The 24,143-nt window shown below is 29.8% G+C and overlaps 2 protein-coding genes and 1 long non-coding RNA gene across 4 annotated transcripts in view; 2 read left to right on the top strand and 1 right to left on the bottom strand.

Annotated features, from left to right (window-relative positions):
* The window catches only part of LOC142328885 (serine/threonine-protein kinase NIM1-like), a 197,269-nt gene extending 188,519 nt beyond the window's left edge, over positions 1–8,750 (top strand). The window contains exons 6-9 of one of the 2 annotated variants that reach the window (XM_075373018.1): positions 58–166; positions 967–1,203; positions 3,133–3,318; positions 5,661–8,750. In XM_075373018.1, the coding sequence (XP_075229133.1) occupies positions 58–166; positions 967–1,203; positions 3,133–3,318; positions 5,661–5,671 (543 nt within the window). In that variant the 3' untranslated portion in view covers positions 5,672–8,750. Of the gene's footprint in view, positions 1–57; positions 167–966; positions 1,204–3,132; positions 4,046–5,660 lie in introns of those variants that run through there. The other variant, XM_075373016.1, reaches the window with a different exon arrangement.
* An 8,694-nt stretch (positions 8,751–17,444) lies between these two features.
* MnM (myomesin and myosin binding protein) overlaps positions 17,445–24,143 on the bottom strand; it is a 58,802-nt gene continuing 52,103 nt past the window's right edge. The window contains exon 9 of the mRNA XM_075374221.1: positions 17,445–23,231. Coding sequence (XP_075230336.1) covers positions 20,917–23,231 — 2,315 coding nt within the window. The 3' untranslated portion in view covers positions 17,445–20,916. The remainder of the gene's footprint in view (positions 23,232–24,143) is intronic.
* Positions 18,609–24,143, top strand: part of LOC142329551 (uncharacterized) — a 49,063-nt gene continuing 43,528 nt past the window's right edge. Inside the window, exon 1 of the long non-coding RNA XR_012757516.1 lies at positions 18,609–18,745. This is a non-coding gene — a long non-coding RNA (uncharacterized LOC142329551). The remainder of the gene's footprint in view (positions 18,746–24,143) is intronic.

The following is a 24,143-nucleotide window of genomic DNA, read 5'->3' as shown; positions in this document are numbered from 1 at the left end:
TTGAAACATGAATTCAATAGTAATATGATAAATTGTAGTATTTTATATTTGTTTTAGCATGAACGCAATATAATTCATAGAGATATTAAGGCAGAAAATGTATTTTGTGGTTTACGTGGTTCAGTTAAACTAGGAGATTTTGGATTCAGCACAAGAGTCTCAACAGGTATTATAATTTATCATATTATACTCGTATTATTTACAAAACTTTATATACCACATTACAATTAATTTTGTCTAAGGTTAATTATTCCTGAAACAGTACAATAAATGAATAATTTGCCAAATTTTTCTGTATTGAATGACATTTAATTTAATGTATGTTTTGTACGGTGTATGTTTCTTTTAATGTATGTTTCTTGTTGTGTATGTTTTGTACGGTGTTTGTTTGGTTTTTTTAATGTACGGTGATTATTTTTTTTTTTTTAGTTACATCTCCTTGGACAACCTTATTTTCATATTTTATTTTAATCAGTATTTTTCTGTTTTCGTTTAAAATTGAATTTATTTTTTTTGTCTGAAAAAAAGACTGATTAGTTTTAAAAGATGTTGTTGATGAAACCATAAAATGTTCTGGATATATGCTTTGCATATGTTATTTTCATTATACATTGTTTCAGTCAGTATATATTGCATTGTTTCTTTATAGAAAGGGGAAAATTAATCTCTTGCTTTATCACTACCTACCCAAATTTTTCTTAGAGCTTTGAGATTTGTAAAGCATTATAAGAGACACCAGACAATTGTTTTTTCTAAAAGCAACAAAATATAGTAATGAAGTTCACTGAACTGCCAGTTGGTTTGATGAATAGAATGAAGGTATCACTTGTAATGTTAAATATCATCGGCATTTCAGTGGGCTTGGCGTACCTGTTATGTGATTATATCTGGCTCACTGAATAAAATTATTACTACCTTTGATTTGGTCTTTATTATATTAAACTGTGATTTATTTTTTTAATACAGAAGAACTGTTACGTACATTCTGTGGTTCTCCACCTTATGCAGCTCCTGAGTTATTTCGTGATGCTTCTTACCAAGGTCAACCAGTTGATATTTGGGCATTGGGTGTACTTTTATTTTTTATGACTACTGGACACATGCCTTTTCCTGCAGATTCAATTGCTGGATTGAAAAGAAGTATTCTACTCGGTGTAATTACAACACCAGCACATTTAACGCATGAATGCCGTACTCTAATACGTAAGTTTTATGTTTATCATCACTTATTACATTTGTAATAACTGTAATAAACCCCATATTACCCTTCCTCATTGGGACTGTTAAAGTAATCAGTGAAGGAGAACAGTTGTTGTTTGACTAGATATCTTTGTAAATCATCTGAAACAATTTTATGGTTTGTCATGCTTTCACTTAAATAAGTAAAGCACCTATATTTAATAATTAGTAGCAATTGAAAACTCCACATTTGTAAATTTCTGTTTATCTATGTTTGAAAGATACATAATCTTTATTTTTCCACTGAAACTTTTTGCTTTCCAATGGAATCCTCCATTTTTTAAGTTTCAGACCAGATTAATGTGTTCCATTAGGATGCTGTTCGATATAATACGAGGTCTGTTCAGAAAATAACTGAACATTTTTAGTTATGTGCCAGTGGAGATATTTAGTGACATGCGGTTGGCAACATTGTGTTCTGCATAACCTCCTCTGTAACCACATGTTCTTGGATTGTTGATTTCTCGTTTATTTTTCATGTTATTGTTATTTGAGTGCAACATGTTTAAGTGTTAGTAGTGATTTTTGTATTGATTGATTTTCGAGAGTAATGATACAATAAAAAATTTTGCATGAAACTGGGGAAAACTTTCACAGAAATCTTTCAACTTTTGAAGCAAACTTACGAAGATGATGCTCTAGGTCATATGCAATGTTACGAATGGTTTTCACGATTTAAAAGTTGTCATCAGTCAACTGTAGATGACCCTCAACCAGGAAGGGCTTCGACTTCAACTGATGACACCCATGTTCTGAAAATCAATTATTTGGTGTGTGCAAATCGCCAATTGACTGTCAGAAAACTTGCAGAAGATGTTAGCATCTGAATTGGAACATGCCATAACATTTTGGACTGAAAAACTGAGCATAAATCAAGTTGCAACGAAGTTTGTTGCTCATTTGACAACCAAACAGCAGAAAGAACATCTAGTGAATGTTTGTCGACAACTTCTTGAACAAGCCGACGATGAAACATTCACTCAAAGGATCATAGCAATTTTTTGTTATTTCCAAAATTAGAATCATTAATGAAATTATGGTGTTTTGAGACTATTGATGACATTAAAGCAAATATTCGTCATGGTCCTTAAAGACCATTTCAAATGAAACTACCCAGGACTGTTTCACAAAGTGGAAATACTATTGGGAAAAGTGTGTGAATGTGTGAATAGGCGAGGTAAGTACTTTAAAGGGGACAAGGACCAATAATCTGTAAAATTAATAATAAAGATTAAAAAAATAAATTCTGCTTATTTTCTGAATAGACCATGTACATCGTATACAAAAAACATTTTTCACTTCTACCTTCAGCGTCTAGTCTTATTTCTTCACATGCTGTTTCATCCTCTTCTTTCTTATTAATCTCATTTATATTAGTCATAGCTTCAATAATAACATCATTACTCATAATCTCATTTTTTAAAAACCAATCAGTGTGAATCCATTTATTTATTCATGTCATACACATCATTATATGCAGTGATTAGACCTATCCTTTTTAGTATAAAACAATTAAATAATCAGTAAAATTAATAATTATGTAGATAAGTCTTTATTATTTCATAATAACACTGATAATCATTAAAACTTTAAATATTTAATTGCAATTATCACAAGAAGCACATGAATTCAAAGACAGGAATAAGTACACACTGATTCCAGTCATTATGCTTTTTTGTAAAGCATTTTAATAATGTAACATAGACAGAGAGTTACTGTATTTGAAGCATATAATGTTTTCCACCTGCATAGTTATATAAAATATTTACCAGATAAATATTAATACTTCTGTTACCAACAAAACTTGGAAATTGCTAACAAAGGGACTTAATTTTTAGTCTGTAGTATTTATATACAGCAGTTCTGGAATGCCTATTAGATTTATTGTTTCAGGTGGAATACTGCGGCAGTCACCAAGTGATCGTTATAAATTAGACCAAATAATTTATTCTGAATGGTTAGATGGTATGACAACAAATGGACCTTGCGAATCATGGAGCATGTTACCTACTTTTGGTGAAGGCGATGTTGAACTATCTACTATAGAAAAAACAGCCAGAGAAAGATTAGAAGTATTAGGTATATCACCTGAAATGCTAAAAGAACAATCTAGCCAAGGTGCTCGCAGTCCTGTTATTGCAGCATATCGCATCATAGTTCATCGTTTACAAAATATTGCACAATTACCCCCAATCGCACCTCCACCTAAACCACCAAAATCACGAACTTGTATAATACTTTGACCAAATGCTCAATCTAGTATTGATGTACATATATATATACATATATTTATTTAATCTGTTGTGTATACCTAACTGTAGATAAGTTTTTAAATGATGAGAACCATGTTCTAGTTTTGTAAAATTATATTTATAATAATTGTTAAGAGGAATAAAAAACGTTTTACTTATTTTTTTACATGATTCAATATTAAACAAAATTATTGTGATTAAGATTGTTTAGATTAATTTATTGCAAAATAAATTAATGTTAATAAATTGAAATTTTTGAATAACTATTTTGCAACCACTTAATTCCTATTCTATTAATTTCTTTAAAAAAAATAATTTACAACCCAGCTTATGGTATTCATAACATCTAACATTTTTATCAGAATTTTTTTACTGATTAATCACAGTCATACCATTGGCACAGTATATTTCAAGCTCTTATAATGTCCTCATTGTTGATATAATGAGAAAAAAGTTATTTTTTCCTAAATTCTTTTTTTGTGCCATATGACATTAGACAGAACATTAAATTGAAACATGTAAATAAAATATAAAAACAAAAAATTATTTATTTATTTTTATGTTTATTTTATTTGTACCAAAAAGACATTAAATTATCTATAACCATTTTTCGTTTGCACAAAAATCTGTTAAGTTAATAGTTAGCTTTTTTAATGATTATTTATATTTAAGTTAAAAGTAGATGAAAGTTGACTGATCAATTTATTTTTTAGCCAGCAGCTTTTCATTGTTAACCAAAGGAAAATTTAGGTTACTTCTAGTAGCCTACTCAGGAACTGACTTGTTAAACATAATCTTATCCATTTGATATTTATTATTTCTTCTCATTTTTTATTGTTTATTTTTTTGAAGCTATTCTCCACATATTCTAGGTACAGTGGTACCATTATATAGGTCGTAAGGATGTACAGTTTACTGTTTTTACCAAACCTCCATTTTCATATTCAGAATAAATATCCATTACAAAAAAAGAATGCAATCAATATGTGTGTTTATATAATAGTTTTTTTTTTTTACTTTTTATTTTACAGAAGATTTCATTTGAAAAATCTGTATGAAATTAAATATCTAAAATCAATGCCAAAATAATTAGTAATTAAAAAACTATAACATATTAAATTAAATACATAGTGTCTTAAAATTAATATTAAAAATTTTATTGTTAAAGATTAACAAAAGTTATATATGTGTGTGTGTGTGTGTGTGTGTGTGTGTGTGTATATATATATATATATATATATATATATATATATTGAGGTTGGTATAAACTGTATTTTATTTATTAATTAATTGTTTCTGATAAAACATTTGTTAGTATTATTCTAATTTTGTTGAAACTACTTGCGTACATGGACATGCTTAAAGAATGTTCCAAAGGTTCTCTTCTCTTTAAATGAACATTATGTTTTTTATGAATAGAATTAATTTTATATATGTTAATATGATATATATATATATATATATATATATATATATATATATATTGTAATTCTTTATACATTGAATAAAAAATTAAATAACTTTAACTCAATAAACATGCTGTGTATTGGGCAGTATAGGAGTACAGCCTGTACAATAATTGGTGTATTTGCTATAGCTTTAAATTTGATACATGTCATTTTTTTTAAATTATTTTTATAAAAATTAATAGAAGAAAAACTGATAAACTGGTCAATATTTATTTTAGTTTATATCTGTCACATTAACTTTTATATCTATTTGAACGTGACTCATAATGGATGACATTAGTAAAGAAAAAACCATTGATGATTAAGGAATTTAATGACTTTGACTTCTTAATATTATATATTAGCTTCTTTGTAGAAAAGTCTAAATTGTTGTTTTTATTAAATAATTTATGATTAACCTAAATCCATTATTGTAATGCATTATATTTACACAAGCTTTATTTATAAAGCAGTCAATAATTTATATTTGCTAATGAACACCCATTTCTAATAAATATGACTCATCTCTGCCCAAAAAGTCAACATATACTGTACTCTATTTTAAGCTGTATCTAATGCATTTCAATAATTCTCATAACAGTTCAATAAATAACCAGATTTAATTTAAATTCTCAACAGAAGAATTCTACAGGTTATGTATAATAACTATAGTAAACTTTAAATCAGATATCATGTAATTTATCCTGTTATTTATTGCCAGGTGTTCATTAATTAACCCACCGGGTTGGTCTAGTGGTCAACGCGTCTTCCCAAATCAGCTGATACGGCAGTCGACAGTTCCAGCGCTCAAGTCCTAGTAAAGTCAGTTATTTTTACATGGATTTGAATACTAGATCGTGGATACCGGTGTTCTTTGGTTGGTTGGGTTTCAATTAACCAGACATCTCAGAAATGGTCGAACTGAGAATGTACAAGACTACACTTCATTTACACTCATACATATCACCCTCATTCATCCTCTGAAGTATTATCTGAAAGGTAATTACCAGAGGAAAAAGAAAGAAAGGTGTTAATTAATTGATAATTATAAAAAAAGAGATATTGTTATGAAATTTATGTAAAATATTATCAATGTTTTCTTAAATACATCTTAAGTTTATCAAATTTCTATCTTTATAGGAATAAAAAAAATTATTAAGTTTGATAATATAATTCTACTTATTTTTCTTATATATCTGATTTTCAAAAAGGTGTCCATTTAAATTATAATTTGACTGATGTTTGTGACTTTTAATGATAACATCTAATATATCTTATTTTTTTAGAGAATTGATTATTTTTATTATTGAAATGCTATCTATATATATTATTAAAACTTTCTTTTTATCATTATTATTATGATTTATTGTTATTGTATTATAACCAATGAAGATTTTGACACATGTACGTCATGTTTGTACATAAATAAATAGTTTGTTATAAAACGTTACAGGTTATTTACTGATGTTACAGAAATAAAGTTATATGCTTATGTTTTACTGAATATTTATATATTTTACAGCGAATACACTTAAGATGTGATATCTAAAAGCACCCAACATAAAAGTTGGATTACCTTAACTACTACTGTTTATCATTACATTTATTTAACCTTAATTTTTTATATAGGTTACTTATACCATGTAACACTATTGGTCACGCAAGTAATACATAAACAAGGGATGCAGTTATTTGTAGGTTGTGACATAATTACGTTACATCAGTTTGCCTATAAATTTCCAGCATATCGTATCAAGGTAATCAACTAAAACAGTGAATCTTAATCAACACTGTAATCTTCTTGGGATTAGGTATTAATTTTAAGTTTATAATACAATCTAAAGAGTTTTTTCGTTTTTATTTTGGTATGAAGTGATACGATCATTAATCAGGTAATAAATGGAAACAGTAATAAATACAGTGAAACTACACTTTCATTGTTTTAACGCTGTGATCTACTAGAATCAGTACTACGGATGTGACTTCAGTTTTTCATTTATCCTTATGCACTTCAGTTTTTAGGATACTAATCCTTGTGAAGCTTCAGGTATTGTGGGACCACTTTATAAGATATGTAATTTACCATTTTACCCAGGCACCATAAGCTTTAGTTATTGTATTCATTCTCTTTGATGTTTTCATACAATCTCTCTTAGATCAACTGAATTTTTGTAAACTTTTACATGTTCAGTTTGATTTTTAATTTTTTTGGGGGGAGAAAGAGCATGAACTGTATGAGGTATATACGTATAGGCAAAAGGTATAAAAATAGTAAAGGAAGTATGAATAATGAAGGGTATAAATCAAGTATGTCGGTCAAGTACCATAACTGATGTATTTAAGACCAAAATAAAACTATTGGTAATATCCTTTTCTCATATACATTTTATAAACATCTTCCTATGCAAAAAAGGAATTTTTTAACTATAATTTAGTTGCGATATGAACTTCATCTAGTTCTTGTGCTGTGAGTAAATTTTTTTGATGTTAGCACCTAGCAAAGTTTCATTTAGAATGATATAAAGAAAAATAAAATTTGTAATTCAAATCTTCCTTCTCATCATGACAGTAGGAACATTTTTATAGATAGTTATCCTTCGGACAAGTGAAGACCTTTGGATCAATGTTTACTTTGTTTAACACTTACAAAAAGATGTTTTCTTTATTTTATCTTGCAAAACAATTTATCTTTATTTTTTTTATTGTAAGTTACACCTATATACAGAGGTATATCTTTTGAATAGATTACATGTCTCTAAAAGTATCTGTTATTCAGGAATGTGTTGTATTCATTTAGAATATTTTTGTTATCTACTGTTAACTACAGGCCTTTGCCCAATTACAGTTGCCCTGCACCAGTTATATTTCTTGGATGGTAAGAAATGAATTTTTTTAGTGTATAAAAGAATATCCAAGTCTGATTGAATCATAAGACTATGATAGTTTTATCAGATAATTAATTTTAAGTAACAAAAAAATGTTACCTCATAATAGCATGTATGTAATGTAAAATTTTAAGTTTTTGTCTTATATGTACAAGTTATCTATTCTGTTTCATATATTTTGTTGAGAATGTCGAATTGTAACAGCGGAAAATAGGCTGAAGAGAAGAGAGCTAACTTAATGCCCCCAGAGTATTAATTTACAGTAATTTTTGTTAATGTATTTACAGTAGAACATTTAAGTAATCAATGAATATTTCAAGAAAAGGAATTAATTCCATATGGTTGGATTCTTTTTACATTCAAAATCTTTTTTTTGTATATATAAAAATTATATAGGCTATATATATATATGGTTACTTGTATCCTGTGAGAGGAAGAGGAGATATAATTAGTATTAATGAATTATAAAACATTATTAATATATTAACATAAATCTAAATGGTTATCAGACTCACTCACGTCTCTCTGTAAATAACTCACATTATAAAGTGAACAGTGACCAAATAATATATTATTATATTATAGATTAATTAAAAATATGTCTTTATCAGTAAGTAATAAAGAATGTATAATAATGATTTTTTTTTTTTTTTACTTGCAAAAATTTGTAATTATTACTTATGGTAAAATTTGTATGATATCTAAATGGTGTTATAAATCTATACATTTTTATATTTTATATAAATGTTAAAAAAAAATAAATTTATGTAATAAATTATTGTAAAATACATCATGAGATTGTACAAGTATTATATAAAATAAAAAAATGATCTGTGATAATTATTTGTAGATATTATGTGTCTAGTCTTATTAATGTTAACGTAGTTCATCTATTTTTGTTATGGAAATAGAATTAGACTGAAAGATATAATAAAATTAAAAAAAAAAGAATAAATTTAATATCTCTTCAAACTATTTACAAATAAATATGTTCCTTATACTATTTATTCCTGTCCATTTAACATGTTAAAATTGTAAATTTACAGAATTCTTAGAACGACTCCTATTTGTAAGTAAAAATATTTTCTATAAATTACCAAAGAAATATTTATGATAATTATTCAACTTAAAACAGTTATTACTTGCTTGTACGAAGTAAAGGAAGTATCAAGAACGCCAAAAATTTCGGTTTTCAGATTTCAACAGAAATATCCATTTTGACTAGTTTTGGCGTGACGTTTGTACGTACATAGCTTGTCCAAGCCGAATTGACAGATCTGATCTAGGCGATGGTTGCCTAGTTAGCGCGGGACTAGAATATATTACTTGTGGGAGACAGTATATATTCGTTCAGTATAATCGATTTTACTGTGTGTGTGTGTGTGTGTGTGTGTGTGTGTGTGTGTGTGTGTATATATATATATATATATATATATATATATATACAGTATAATTTTTTTTTACCACTGTTATATTAACTCGCTCTTGGTATGTTGTGAGATTCATGGTACGGAACTTTTCAATCGAATTTTTAAGCACTGCGGCTTATCAGTTCGCTCTGAAATTTTGCATGCAGGTATGCTCCTGACGACAACACACTATAACAACATTTTCAAGTCGCTAAGATGCGATAATTAGTGAAAGAAATGGCCCTTGAACTTATGCAACCTCGTTTACATGGATATTTTCTTAGGGAAAGGAATTTTCTTACTGAAAGATAACCTAACTTGCTTCGGTAAGTTTGGATCTAAAATTTGCGACCGAAGTTACGGGAAAATTTAGTACTTTATTCCCGGACCCGAATGTTTGGACGAAAATTACAAATATCTCGAAAACGGTCGGTCGGTCCTAGCGCTCTGAAAAATATTTAGACCTCCCGCATGGCAATCCCATCCGCTTCTAGTGGTACCCGTTGGATGATAATATTTTTAAGTGCTCCCGGGGCGCCGTTCGAAAATTGGGGAGGGGGTGCGATGGGGTGCCACCGTAATATCTCTGCAACCGCTCGTCCGATTTTCACGATATCAACGGCGTATGTACCAGCAGGTCGAGCGATAGATGTTCTGGCAGAAACTTTCACTTCTGTGGTGGTGGCGGCGGCTGAAGCCGCCATTCCTAGAGACATTGGTCGGGAACGTATATCTGATTGGTGGTCTCGGAATCTGACAGCAATGAAGCAATCTACGAATCGACTCAGAAGGGCTACGCAACGAGAGGGTGATCCCGATCGGCATGCGGCCCTAACTGTAGATTACCGCAGAACGAGGGCTAGGTACTTTCATATCATTAGGTCCTCCAAGCGTAATTCCTGGCGTTCCTTCGTTCAGGAGCAAGGGAAGAGAGACTCTTGGGGCGTTGTGTATAGAGCCCTTGGACAATAAGCGCAGGAAAGATGTCTTCCTGTCAGCTTTGTCAACCCGCGAGCGAGTAGTAACTGATAAGGACCGTGTCCTTAATATTTTGCTGAATGATTTGCTCCCGGATGACACTATGGTGGGTGAGATTTCATACCACGGGCGTGTCAGGCAGGAAGTCGCGATTTTCGAGACCGACATACAATCTTCTGAGATCACTGAGGCGGAAGTGCGCCAGGTGATCTGTAGCATGGCACGGCACAAGACCCTCGGATGTGACTGTATCACAGTGGAGCTCCTCGTCCGAGCGCTTCCAGTAGTCCTTGGTCTTCTAACTACAATATATAACAGGTTGCTCTTCGCCGGCCACTTTCCGGTGTGTTGGAACCGTGGAGACTTGGTGTTGTTGTTCAAAGGTAGCGACGAAGATCCTACTGTTAGTTCTTCTTACCGTTCACTAACACTCTTGCCCGTAATTGGCAAGGTTTTTGAGGTCTCATATTTGCGTATTAATGTCAGATTGGCCACTGATCATTTGCTAATGGACAACCAGTATGGTTTCCGACCGGACAAGAGCACTGAGGATACCATACTAAAGATGATGATTATAGCTTCCTCTAGTCCATGTAAATATTCAAGGAGAAGGGATTTTTCTGGACATATCCGGGGCATTTAACAACTTATGGTGGCTCTCTGCCCTGTTTCAGATGCAGAAGCGTAAGTGTACACGAAATGAATAGAAGTGCTCTCAAGTTATTTCTGCCGTCGGACCGTTTCCCTGCGTGATGGCGGCTCGGAGGTTCGCAATACCTTAACTAAAGGATACCCTCAGGGCAGTGTTTTGGATCATAGAATTCGATTCGATGTTGCGTTTAAGATTGCCATGTGGTTGTCGTGTCATCGTTTATGCTGACGACGCGCTGCTACTCATTGAAGGGGATTCGCGTAACGAGGTAGAGTTCCGAGCTGCTCGTACTTATGAGACACTCCGACTGTGGAGTCTCCAACATAAGGTGATTTTCAGCCTAGAGAAAACCACAATGATTTTGCTTAAAGGTCGATTGGCTGCTTCCCGACGAATACGGGTTCGGATGGCTGGTCTCCCCATTCGGTACATTACGACTCAAAAATACCTGGGTGTTATCCTTGATGAGAATTTTCGGTTCAAGGAACATCTATCTGTAGTATGTAGCAAGGGCAAGAAGATGTCCTCCGTTAAAGCCATTACTGGCAAGGAACGGGGGGGGGGGTGTAGCGACCTGACACGCTGCGAGGCGGGATCTTCTCCCCTCGGGGGGGAATTGAGATGTAGTATGTAGCAAAAAAGGCCACTGATGCTTTTTATGGAATCCGTATCATTCATCCCGTTTGGGGGTTGAATTACCGTACCATGCGTATCCTTTACAAAAGTGTCAGCGAAGCTATTGTGCTGTCTGCTGCGCCTGTCTGGGCTCACCGCATAGCTTTTAGGTATTGCGCGGACATTTTACTGCGGGCCCAGTGAGTCCTCTTGCTGGCTGTTATAGACGTATGCACCAGTAGGTCGAGGGATAACTGTTTAACGCATCGGGTACAATCTTGATAGAACGGATCTTGATAGAACCGTAAAACGTACCGATCCGATCTTTCGCTAAATACACTCAAACCTGTGCGCTATCGCAGCTGCAAGGTATAAATTTATGAAGCCTAAAAAAATAAAAAATAGCATTTTAAAAACCACTCTTATTTTAAATGCACTAAAAAGTAAATAATAACAAATATGTAAAAAAAAAAAAATGATAAAACGCCACTCTTAAATTGAACGCAGTAAATGGTAAAAAATAATTTTAGACGGTATCTCAGAATGGATTTCACAAACAAGCTTTGATGGTGACATGTAAGATTATGTGAGTCATAGTTTCAAATTAAAAATTTGATGTTTTTGCCAGTTTTTCATATGCGTCATGAATGGCTTAACGAGTGGGGTAATAATTTAATTTCTGGATAACGAAGATTGAATTGATCAAGAATGTATCCGATGCATTAAACAGTTAGCGCTTGACCTGCTGATGCATACACCGTTCGTTGCAATGGGTGAAAATCGGACGAGCTGTTGCCGAGATATTACGTTGATACTTCATCGCACCCCCTCCACAATTTCGGAACGGCGTCGCGGGGACACTTGAAAGTATTATCATCCGAAGAATATCATTGGGAACGGATGGGCAATTGCCATGCAAGGGGTCGAACAAATTTTTCAGAGCGCTAGGACTGACCGTTTTCGAGGTATTTGCGATTTTCGTCCGAAAATTCAGATCCAGGAATAAAGTACTAAATATTCCCAAAACTTTGGTTGCGAATTTTGGATTTAAACTTAGTAGGCTAGGTTATCTTACACTAAGAAAATTCCTTTCACTAAGAAAATATGCATGTAAACGAGATTGCATAAGTTCAAGGGACATTTCTTTCACTAATTATCGCATCTTAGCTTCTTCAAAATGTTGTTAAAATGTGTTGTCATCAGGAGCAAACCTGTATGCAAAATTTCAGAGCAAATAGATAAGCAGAAGTGCTTTAAAATTTGACTGAAAAGTTCCATATCATGAATCTCACATACATAGTCCAAGAGCAAATTAATATGAGTGACAATAAATACATTTAGACCTAAATGCTAAACCCACCAGGTTGATCTAGTGGTGAATGCGTCTTCGAAAATCACTTGATTTCGAAGTTGAGAGTTCCAACGTTCAAGTCCTAGTAAAGGTAGTTACTTTTATACGGATTTGAATACTAGATTGTGGATACTGGTGTTCTTTGGTGGTTGGGTTTCAATTAACCACACATCCCAGTAATGGTCGACCTGAGACTGTACAAGACCACACTTCACTTACACTCATACATATCATCCTCTGAAGTAATACTTGATGGTGATTCCCGGAAGCTAAACAGAAAAAAGGACCTAACCACTAAGATTAACAGCCAGTTAGTCTGCATAATATTGCATAACATATGCATTTTATTGTCTAATAAAGAAATAAATTAATAATATATAAACTTAGGATTAAATAAATAAATATAAGACGTGAATTTGTTTATTGATTGGAATCAACAGTAGTCATACTGAATATATATTGTCTTTAATCGAGTATTATTATAAGCCCGTGCTCATTAGGAAGTAAGATATACATACAGCTATAATGTTCATCAGATCTTGCCAATTTGACTTGGGCAAGCTACATGTATGTATCTGGCATATCTCTAAATGATTAGCCGTAGGATATTGAAATTTTGGATTTAGGACTGTTGTAACATGTAGTTGTGCATTTCCCCTTTTGATTGCAATCAACTGGACGAAAAGTGTCCAAAAAAAGCCCAAAATCCAAATGTTTTGGATTTTGGACTTTTTCTTAACTGCAGTAACAAGCCCTCATTGAGAGCTTTTCAATGATATATCAGAAGTGGCACTTATTTTCATTGGTTCCAGAGTTATAGCCAAATAAAATTTTAATTAATGAGATATTTAGATCTTACAAGGGAAGGCATATCGGTTTGAATCCGACTTTGTATAAACATTTTTTTTTTTTTTACCTTTTTTTTTTAATTTAAATATATTGATTTATTAATAATTGTTAATCTCTGATTGTAAAAAAAAAATTACAATAAATAATTATTCAATAATAATAAAAAAAAGTATGAAAAAATCAGGTGAAATAAAATTTTATGTACTTTTCATTTTAATTCAAAAATTTTTACAGAGGTTAATAATTGTTAATAAATCAATATATTTAAATTAAAAAAAAAATATATGTATATGAAGTCGGATTTGAATCGATGTGTCTGTGGTTACGGATCTGACATGTTCTCACTTACACCACATAACTACTTGAGCAACATGAAACAAAATTAATAAATAAACTAATATAAAATGCTGATACGGACACCACAAAAAAATGTGATGCAATGTGGTGTCCATCACAATGCAATTGTGTATAACTGTCCACTTTATTAAAGAATTGGAGGATCATATTTCACTTTCAAATGAAATAAGTTTAAATGAAGCACAGCAAATAATGTGTATATGTAATTTAATTGGCGTATGAGGAAGTCATATGGTGTCCACATCAGATTTGTTTATCTTTAAATAGCTCAGAAAAATAACATGTTCATAATTAAATATTTTATTCTGAGGGCAGAAAATAATATGTTATATGAGAAATAATTAGGTATTTCTGATGTATAAAAAAAGAAACTGCCCCAAAATTTTGCTGGGTAGATTAGAAAATTATAGTAAAACCTTGATTAGAGTATGGGAATGTAAGAAGGGATCATAAGCCAAAGAATTGTGTTGAATTATATGAAAAAGAGTTCTGTTGTCTGGTTTGATAGTACATGTTGGACATTGATATTTTTAAGAATAAATTACTATTATTTTTACCAAAGATTGCACATTCATAACATATCATAAACACATGAGTAAATGAAAAATTTTAATTTACTAAACATGATTCATATTTATATCAGACAGTGATTTTATATCTCATTTTGACTTCAAAAACTCATTCTGGCTTTTTCAGGGAGCCTCAAGTGATATTATATTTCAGACAGGAATATAATTACATATAATGAAAATGTATTGCCAAGATATTATTAAAAATTTATTAAATATCATGGCTTACCGTACTTAAATATATTTTTAATAATTTAACCTTTTGCAGGTAAGATAAGAACTGAATTTCCCTGTACACAACCACAAACCACAATATTAAATTAAAGTGTTAGTGCATTGAACCCATGCTTTCCATAAAAATTTTTACTCACCAAAAACATTCCTATGTTTATAAATCTATAATTTATTATTTTTTATGAAAAGGTGAATCTATATAATTTTATATAACCACCAGTGGGGAATTTATCTTCAGCCTGTAGAGGAATGTGGTGGTGTCTTAACAGAACATCTTAATAAAATTGAATATTTCACCAAGAGGGCATTTTGAATTCTTCATTGGCAGTAGAAATGTACTGCTCAGAACATGTCAATGTACTGCCAATCACAATGTACAATGTAGTACTGCCAATGTTCTGTTGGCACCATGTACATCTATACGAGTTGCAAACAGTACAGAGGCTATATACTTCAAAAAAATATTGCCATTGTAGCCTCATTGGTCTTCAAATTAACTGTATGTGCATTTTTCTATTAAACAGTGTAAATGTACTATAAAAATTGAGTTGAAAGTGAGACAAATATAATTTTGACATATAAAATCAAATAATTATAATAACATTGAAGAATTAAGTTGCTAAGTTCATCTGATTTAAATAGAGAATTTAAATATACTGCCAGGCAATATGTTCATATAAGCTATTCTTTTAAGTATGAAGAAGAAATAACAAATGAAAGATAAATAAGAAGGACCATGCCTAAACGATCAAACAGGCGATATAAAGAATGTCTAATCTATTTAAATCAATTTTAATTAAGAAACTTCATATTTATAGAGAGGTACCAGGGAAAGAAATATGAGATAGGGTGGATTCCTTTATATAGAGCTAAAACTGATTTTACCTTAGCATATTGACTGCAGATTATACATATTAAGTGTTTAATTACTGTGTCCTAATGTTTGATGACTACACTCATGTGCACTGATGTAAATTATAATACTGCTTGTTGGACCAACCACCTATTCAAAAAAAAATTGTACCATTGTTGGTAAACCTCAGCATTGCAATTAATGACAGTGTAGTTGTTTTTATTCTAAATCCCAACTGAGAAAATACTGTAAGCAAAATGTTTTCCCATAGAGAGGACTATTAGGTAAATTCTTTAATAGAATTTTAAAATACCTATACAGATTAAAAATCTTAAAAGCAAATTACTTGAAAAGTATTTCCTAAAAATTAATATAAAATAAAAGAAAATGTTACATTTTTCTCAGGGCCTGTACGTGCTCAGCTATCTACTTAATATACCATTGCATCAAATGAGAATTATAAGGCTTAAATTTAAAAGACAAAAATACAAAAAAATAAAAATTTACTGCTTTCTATTTCAGCCACTTAAAACAAAATATTCAAGTTTTTCTTCTGAATCCAAAGTGTGTGAACATTGGCAATTTTATCAATATTAAAGATCATTGTTTAACTTAGATTACTGCTACAATTAATTATCATCTCTTTCAGTTTCCCTGAGATAAATAAATAAAAAATGACAAATTTAGAATAATTTGCTTTTCATCTTGCAGTTGTGTCTCTGTAAGTACTTAGTAATCCTGACATAAATAGTATAAATGGATAGAGAACTGAAAATTATAAATATTTCTAATAGGTAGGAATTTATAGATGTAATTAATATTAATCCAAACTACAGCATAAAATTACTCAATTATGTGTGCATTGTAACTTGACAAAATCAGTCAGAATTTTAAATTCTTTCCGTCATAGATACTGTAGGTTAAGTTGTACCATACTCTAATTTTAGGTAGTTGTAGCGTAAATAAAATGTAAAATAAGTCAGACATTAAATCAATAAGATACAAAAAGTATGTTTGAGTTATAATGTACATCTTAGTCAAAATTTTTCTGAGTAGGCAGTTACTTCACCTTAAATCATTCTTTAATGAAAGACATTAACTGTAGCTCATTTACCTAATCAGTAACAAGATTTTATTATACATAAAACTTTACAGATGTGAGTTTCCATTCCATATCAGGTACATATAAATTACATTCAAATTACGATCTGCATTGCAGGCCAGTGATTTTTGTATTCTCTCAGCCTTTATTATTATTTTTATTTTTTACCCTATGGCTATTAGACTTTTTTTTTTATTATTTGTTACAATATATAAACTAAATATTAAATAAATAATTTGTATTTATTGTTTGTAAAATATAAATAATATTTTATTTAATTAATATATTAAGTAGTCATTTTACAACTATACTAAAGTTAGGTGCTTATTATTTATTAATTTTTTTTCTATTTATCTCTAAAAATGTTACTCCTATTTTTTTTTTAAGTAACTAAAAATATAGAAAAAATAAAAGCTAAATAAAACCTATCCCTTCACTTTAGTGAAAATTTTCAAAAAAAAATATTTTTTATAATTATAAAAGTTAATTTCTAAGTCATTGCTTTGATAAAATCTTAAGTAATATAGCTAAAAATTGGATAAAGTTCAAGGATGATCCAAATGCCTATCATTGCAGTTAACACTGTTACTAATGTGCTAAATTAAAAATAATTTAAAAATATATAGATACGGGTAAATTTAAAAACAAGTGAACATTTTATAAAACTTTTATTTTTTATTGTATAAACATTGTGCAGTATTACATGCATAAAAAATCTTATCCTAAATTTAATTATACAAACATTAAAATTTTTAAAAATAAGAAAGGAATAATATTAATAATAAATTATATATATTGTTTACATATAGTACATAAAAACACCATTCTAGATTGTATAATACAAAGAGTAACACTTGAGAGCAACAAAAGTGCCCCCAAACATTTTTTATTGCAATTAGATAATTTTTAACTGTTATAATTATATAATAAAAATAATTAAAAATTTTTATGTCCACCTTACCAGCAAAGAAGGTGTGTTTTCTCAAATCTATCGGTATATTTCAGACCAACACCAGGAGATAAAAATAATATGTCAAAAATTAAAATAATTACCTAGTCATGACTGTGTAATTATCTTTTCTGCAGGTAAGGTGAATATAACAATTTTTAATTATTTTTATTTTATTAAAATTATCAGCAGAAGCCATGTTAAAAAAATTTATTATTATAAGTATGTTACTTCATAATTAATACATGTATTCTATGTCTAGAACACATCAAAACACTTTGTGATTTAAAGGAACATATAATTTAGAATTGCTTAATAGTTTAGCTAAAAGTACTAAATAAATGTGAGATTCTTAGCCTGTAGTGGCTTTTAGTAGGTAAGTTTATTAAAGGCAATTTTTTCAGTATTGAAAAAAATTATGTGTTTACGTTTATTTCAAACTAAACTTATTATACTGGGCAGACATAGCAAAATTAATATTAACATAATTTGACCAGTAGCACTACTTCATATAGTGATCTAATGAGCAAGTAGGTCTACTTCTAATTATTAAACATTCATTTCTTCCATGATAATATTGAGTTGATTAAAATGAAAGCATACAGATAAATAAAACCAAGAAAGAAAGTTGATACTGAAAAACCTTTTTTATAGACGTAATAAAAAAAACACAGATTGATGGCAATATCAGAAAAATTAGGTAATCTTTGATCCTAGCAAGTATTTTACTGAAAAGAAATTAATTCAATTTGCACTATAATGTAATCAGCGAGCGACTATCTCTTTCTCGAGTGTCATTCATTTCGATCGATCGATAATTTCAAGAAAAATAATGGCACTAAGCTATCGATTTCTGGATCATGGCCTGATTTTCCTGTGCAGTTGATTTTCCTGCAGCTGATATTAAATTACAAGTGAAAAATGTACAAATGTAGATGGTTTAAATAGTGATAAGAGAACGTGAATATAATGTTGAAATAAATGATTAGATGTTACATGAATGGTAAGTATAAAACTTCTTTATTTGTTAGATAAATGCAGATTCATTCAAATTAATAAGTGCTAAAAATCCGACTGGGATGTAAAGGGTTATTAAAGTTTTTCGGGCAGTGCTTGGGAAACTCTTGCATGGGATGAACTTCTTGACACGGTGATTTCAAAATAAAATATTATCTTTTAAGGTTTCTTTTTAACATTACAAAAGCAAAATCGTATATCATATAAAAGTAGTACGGGAAATGAATGATGAAATTATTTTCCAAAAAAATTGGTGATTTCAAACAACCGGTTATGTCTTGGGGGGAAAAATTGGAAAAAGATAAATCAAACATTTTAGTGTGTTTTAAAGAAAAATTATAAAACTTGATTTTACGCTGAAAATTCTTGTAACATCTTTAACCATTTTTGATTAACGATTAAATCGTTAATATTACGATTTAGGGGTAATATTTATTAAACGAAAATAGTGTTTAGCGGGTATTGATCGAATTAGTGTTCACAAGGTTTACTGCATGAATATTATTACATAAGATGTCGAGTTGTTCCCGATTTGGCCATATTTGTTAAGACTGTGCGGTATTTCAGTTGTTAGATTTTTAAAATGAGTTGTTAAAACAGAATACCTAGATGGTTTGGGGAATAAAGTAGTCTGTAGTAGTTATGAATCTACAATTTTATTTTTGACTTTAGAAACATACTGATTGGTTTGTAATTCTGGTAGTCACATCTTTGCTGTAACATGAAGAAATGTAATCCTACTGTCTATGAAAATTAAATAATTTGTGTCCTAAACACTTACTGACATTTAGCAGCCATGGAATGTAAATACTTTTAATGATTGTTTAGTGATTCAACTTTGCCCATTACATTTTGAATCATTTTCAATTACCAAATTGAATCTCTTAGTATTTTCTGAATTGAATTTCCTGATTCTTTTGTGATGGTATTTTGACCATTTGAAAAATAAATAATTACATGCTTTCTAGTTACATGGAAATGTGCTTTCAGGACAAAAGAATATCTTTGATGATCAGCTTGTATAATAGCTAAACTACTGTTTCAGATAAATTCATCACGCGTTTATTTTTTATGGCCTAAATGATCCTGTATGTTTTTGTTCACATATGCATTATCTTTCTTAGAAATAATGTAAGAGTATAGTTTAGATGGGATACATATAAACAGCAAAATGTTCAGCTGAACTGTGTATTTCCCCTCCTAATTTAATTGAAATGAGTGGAAACGATTAACCATTTTATTTTCACATGAATTATTTAATTCAAATCATTGAACTGAATCCTAGCAGTCAAATAAATTTGTCCATTTCAACATTAAAATGTTATTCAAGTAATTTTATTGTAGGGCCAAGTAAGATTTTTATTTATTTAGTTGACTGTAACTTAATTATAGCTTAAAAATTATGACTTGTTAATTCCGTTTAGTTGTCATGTTACTATAAAATGAAGAGAAGAACAAGATCATTCACACACAAATTAAATATATTACAGATATTATTTATTTATATCACCATTAATAAATTTTAAAAAAAATAATTACAGACACAATCCAAGAAAATAAATTAAGTGGTTTAAAAATAAAATAAAAAAAACTGTTTTTATTGTACTATTTGAGTTTTATACCAATACCATTTGAGTTAATTTAGTTTGTGATTTTAGTTTACTGATATTATTTACATTCACTAATGGTATTGTATATTCAATAGAAATTATGTCCAATAAATATATTCAATAAATTGTAAGTTTCATTTATTGTTTTAAAATTGTTTAATATGTTATAGAATATTACATTTTGACACTGAATAATAATGTACAGAATTCTAATTAACTCAAAATTAACAGTGTTCTTTTATCATAAATCAATAAACTTATTGTAAATAACAACTGTATAAGAAATAAAAGAAGTACTGTAAATTGATTATGAATAATAATATTAATAATGGAATTAAAAACTTATCTGAAACTGAATAAGTTGTATAACACCTTAAAAATTAATATAATTAGTGTATTTTACGTATACAATATGTTTATCATAAACATTTTGTAATTTTCATTAAATAACTTTTTTCACTGTTCTTATAAATTATACATATGGTTAGGAAAGTAATAGGTTTTTGAAATATCATTTTTACAATGCAGAAAGTATGAAACATATAACTTATTGTCTTTTTCTCCAAGGCAGTCTTGGTAATTTTGGTAAGTTTGCAATTTTTCTTTTTACATATGATACAGTTGCTTCCTTAGCTTGTCTGTATATCATTATTATTAATATTGGTATAGCTAAACGTTCATCATTAAATGCATATAACCAACATGCTATAAAAAACATTGCAACATCTGTTAAGTAGTCAAAAAATGAACGAACTTTCTTTTCTGCTATTTTTGTTAAATTATTTTCATATACTATTACATCTCTAATTATTTTCTCCTCCTCTTCTTCTTCTTTTACTTGTTGTTCTTCTTCTTTTATTGGTTCTTGTTGCCCTTCTTTAAGAAATACATCTTTTAATAAAATGAGTTTTGGTAGTTCTTTTATTTCTGCAGATTCCATTAGAAATTCTAGTTCGGGTTCATCATCATCAAATATAGTTCTATTCTCTTCTTTTTCTTGTTCATTTTGATTGTTTTTATTATTATTATATTTGTTTGTTTCATCATCTTTTTCTTTTTCCATATAATTCTCTTCTTCATCAAGTTTTTCTTTTTCTGGTAAACTTTCCTCAGTATTTGCTAAAAGAGGATCATACAAATTATCTTCAGACTTTTGTGCGGCAGCTTTTAGGTCATCATAATTTAAATACAATGTTGTTGGAACTTTTCTTACACGTCCAAATTCTCTAACGATATCACTATAATGATGTATTAAACATTTTGTCGGATCTGATGAATCAACAAATGATGATCGCGGTGAACGTCTTCTGTTACGTGCGATATCACCTGCAGTTGTTATTCCAATATCACTTTCATCAATATCATATAATTTTTTATTTTCAGGTTCTTCAATTCTTACTTGTTTTTTCTTTAGTTTAGTGTTATCTGTTACATTATTATCAGAGTTAATTTTCGTTTCTGTTGGTTCGTTTTTCGTGATTATATTTAGTTCTGATTCTACTTCAGCTAATGGTGCTGTATTTATTTTTAAGTTGTTACTATTATTCTTTTTGTCATCGGTTATTGATCTTTCTTGTGAATGATCTCTTATTTTTAATATTGGTTTTGGTATCGGTGCATTTAAGTTTGGTAAATGTCTTCCATCTGGTGTGAATCGTGGGGGTGAATATTTGTTTGTTGTTGCTGTGGTTACATTTGTTATTTTTTCTTCTTTTTCTGATTTAAAGTGAACATTAGTCGGGGAATATTCTCGGTTAGGTGAAGCTGATTTTTTAATTATTGGTTTTACTATATGCTTTTTAGTTTCACCTAATTCCTCTTGTTTTGTACAGATTTTTTCTTTTATTGATGTTAAATCATCTCCTGGAGGTGGTGTTACTTCAATTCTAACCATTGATCGTGGTATTTCAGGTGGTTTCAGCATAGTGTTTGATTTTATTGGAACTTTAATGGAATGACTAACGATAGCTGTAGCAACGTCCGTTACACTTTGTAAGTTGTCAACAATTGTGTTTGTTTTTGTTATTGATGATGATGATGATGGTGAAGCTGATGTAAATTTTCCTGTCCTTGGTGTCATACTTCGTGGATGATATGTTTCTTCCTCAGTGTTGTATGGTGGTCGTTCATCATATTCCTCTTCAGATTCTCCTAACATATCAATATCATCATCTTCTATTTCTTCTTCCTCTTCCTCAACCTCCTCCTCTTCCTCCATTTCTTCTTCATCATCTTCCTCTTCTTCTTCTTCTATTTCATAACCTTCTGTTTCTCCCATATATTCATCATCTTCTATGTCTGATTCTTCACTGATTGATTCTTCCACTTCGTCTTGTGTAATTTTACTTTCTTCTTCTTCTTCTTCTTCTGAGTTTTGTGGTTGAAGTAATTCTTTCTTTGCTTTTAGTTGAAAATTTTCATCATCTTCTTTTAAATCTTGAGTATATTCTATTTTATTAAATTCATCTGATGTTTGATTATCTTTTTCATCTGTTTCAAATTTTGAATATTGTTTTTCATCCGGTAACAAAAGATGTTTTGAGATTTTTTCTTTTAACATTTCATCTGAACCAGTAATTGATTTGTTTCGTATAAATTGTGATATTTCACGGGAACGTGATGATGATCTACGTTCGAAACTGTATCGTCTTTGTAGTGCTTTTTCTGCCTCTTCTTCTGCTACTTCTTGATAAAATCTTGCCAATGCTCTTTCGTGTAATAATTCTGTTGAACTTACCCATAACCTGTTCATTGTTCTTTCTGGCTCAATACTTCCTAATTCAGGTGCTGATATTGATATTGGTGGTGCTATGCCTGCCGATTCATCTTTTAATGAATCAATGATCTCCTTCTTAGTAGATTCTGTAAAATATTATAATAATAATACATTTCTATTTTAATAAATAAATTATTTTTTTTAAATTTATGAATAATTAATAAATTTCATCTTAATTACAAACATGATGACAATTACGTTTGTTTTTTGTCTGTATAATAACTGTGAAAGTGGAGCATCTAAAATTATTTTCTAATACTATTGGTATAATCAAGATATTGCATACTTTATCTGTATTTGATGGACATTTTTGTTCTATATTTGTAAGAAACTTCCATAATCTGTAAATAAGTGCTTATAACACTTTCTGTACTACGTATTACAACACTGTTTACTGTTCTTATAAAGTTTATTATTTTATGAAAATGATGTGAATACAGTGGACTACCTTATATTTGGGCTTCCTAGGACATGAAACCTGGCTGATTAGCAAAATTTTTTGTTAATCCAAGGTAATGAAATTAAAAAATAAAAGGGATAAAATGGTTTTTATTGAATCATCTTTTTGTATATGCTCTAATGCTTTCAATTTGGTTCTATACACATGATAGTAAATCTATGTTCTGCATCACACATTTTGATAAACTACAGACTTATCACAAAAAAAAAACAAAAAAAATCACACATTGCAGTAAGGAACTGACAAAAGAAACTTTACAAAAAAAACACAACCCTTTGAAGTAGATTGCATTACTGCAGTCATCGACTGTCAATCTAAGGAAGCCAAACAAACAAGATACGATATATTATATGAAATGATACAGATTACTACTATTGGTATTTCCTTGAACTTTCTTCCTTATGGCTTCCACTTCCTTCATTATCCACTTCTTTGACAATGATAATAAAAAACTCCGTAAACAATTTATTATTTTGCAGCAAAATCAGTTAAAAAATATGATTGGACAGTTATCACTTTAGGTCCCATATTTGGGTTA

Source organism: Lycorma delicatula, chromosome 8 (genome assembly GCF_047948215.1).
Source record: "Lycorma delicatula isolate Av1 chromosome 8, ASM4794821v1, whole genome shotgun sequence".
In the NCBI taxonomy this organism is placed as follows: Eukaryota; Metazoa; Arthropoda; class Insecta; order Hemiptera; family Fulgoridae; genus Lycorma; species Lycorma delicatula.
Note: the sequence above shows the minus strand (reverse complement) of the source record. Positions and strands in the feature narration are given on the sequence as shown.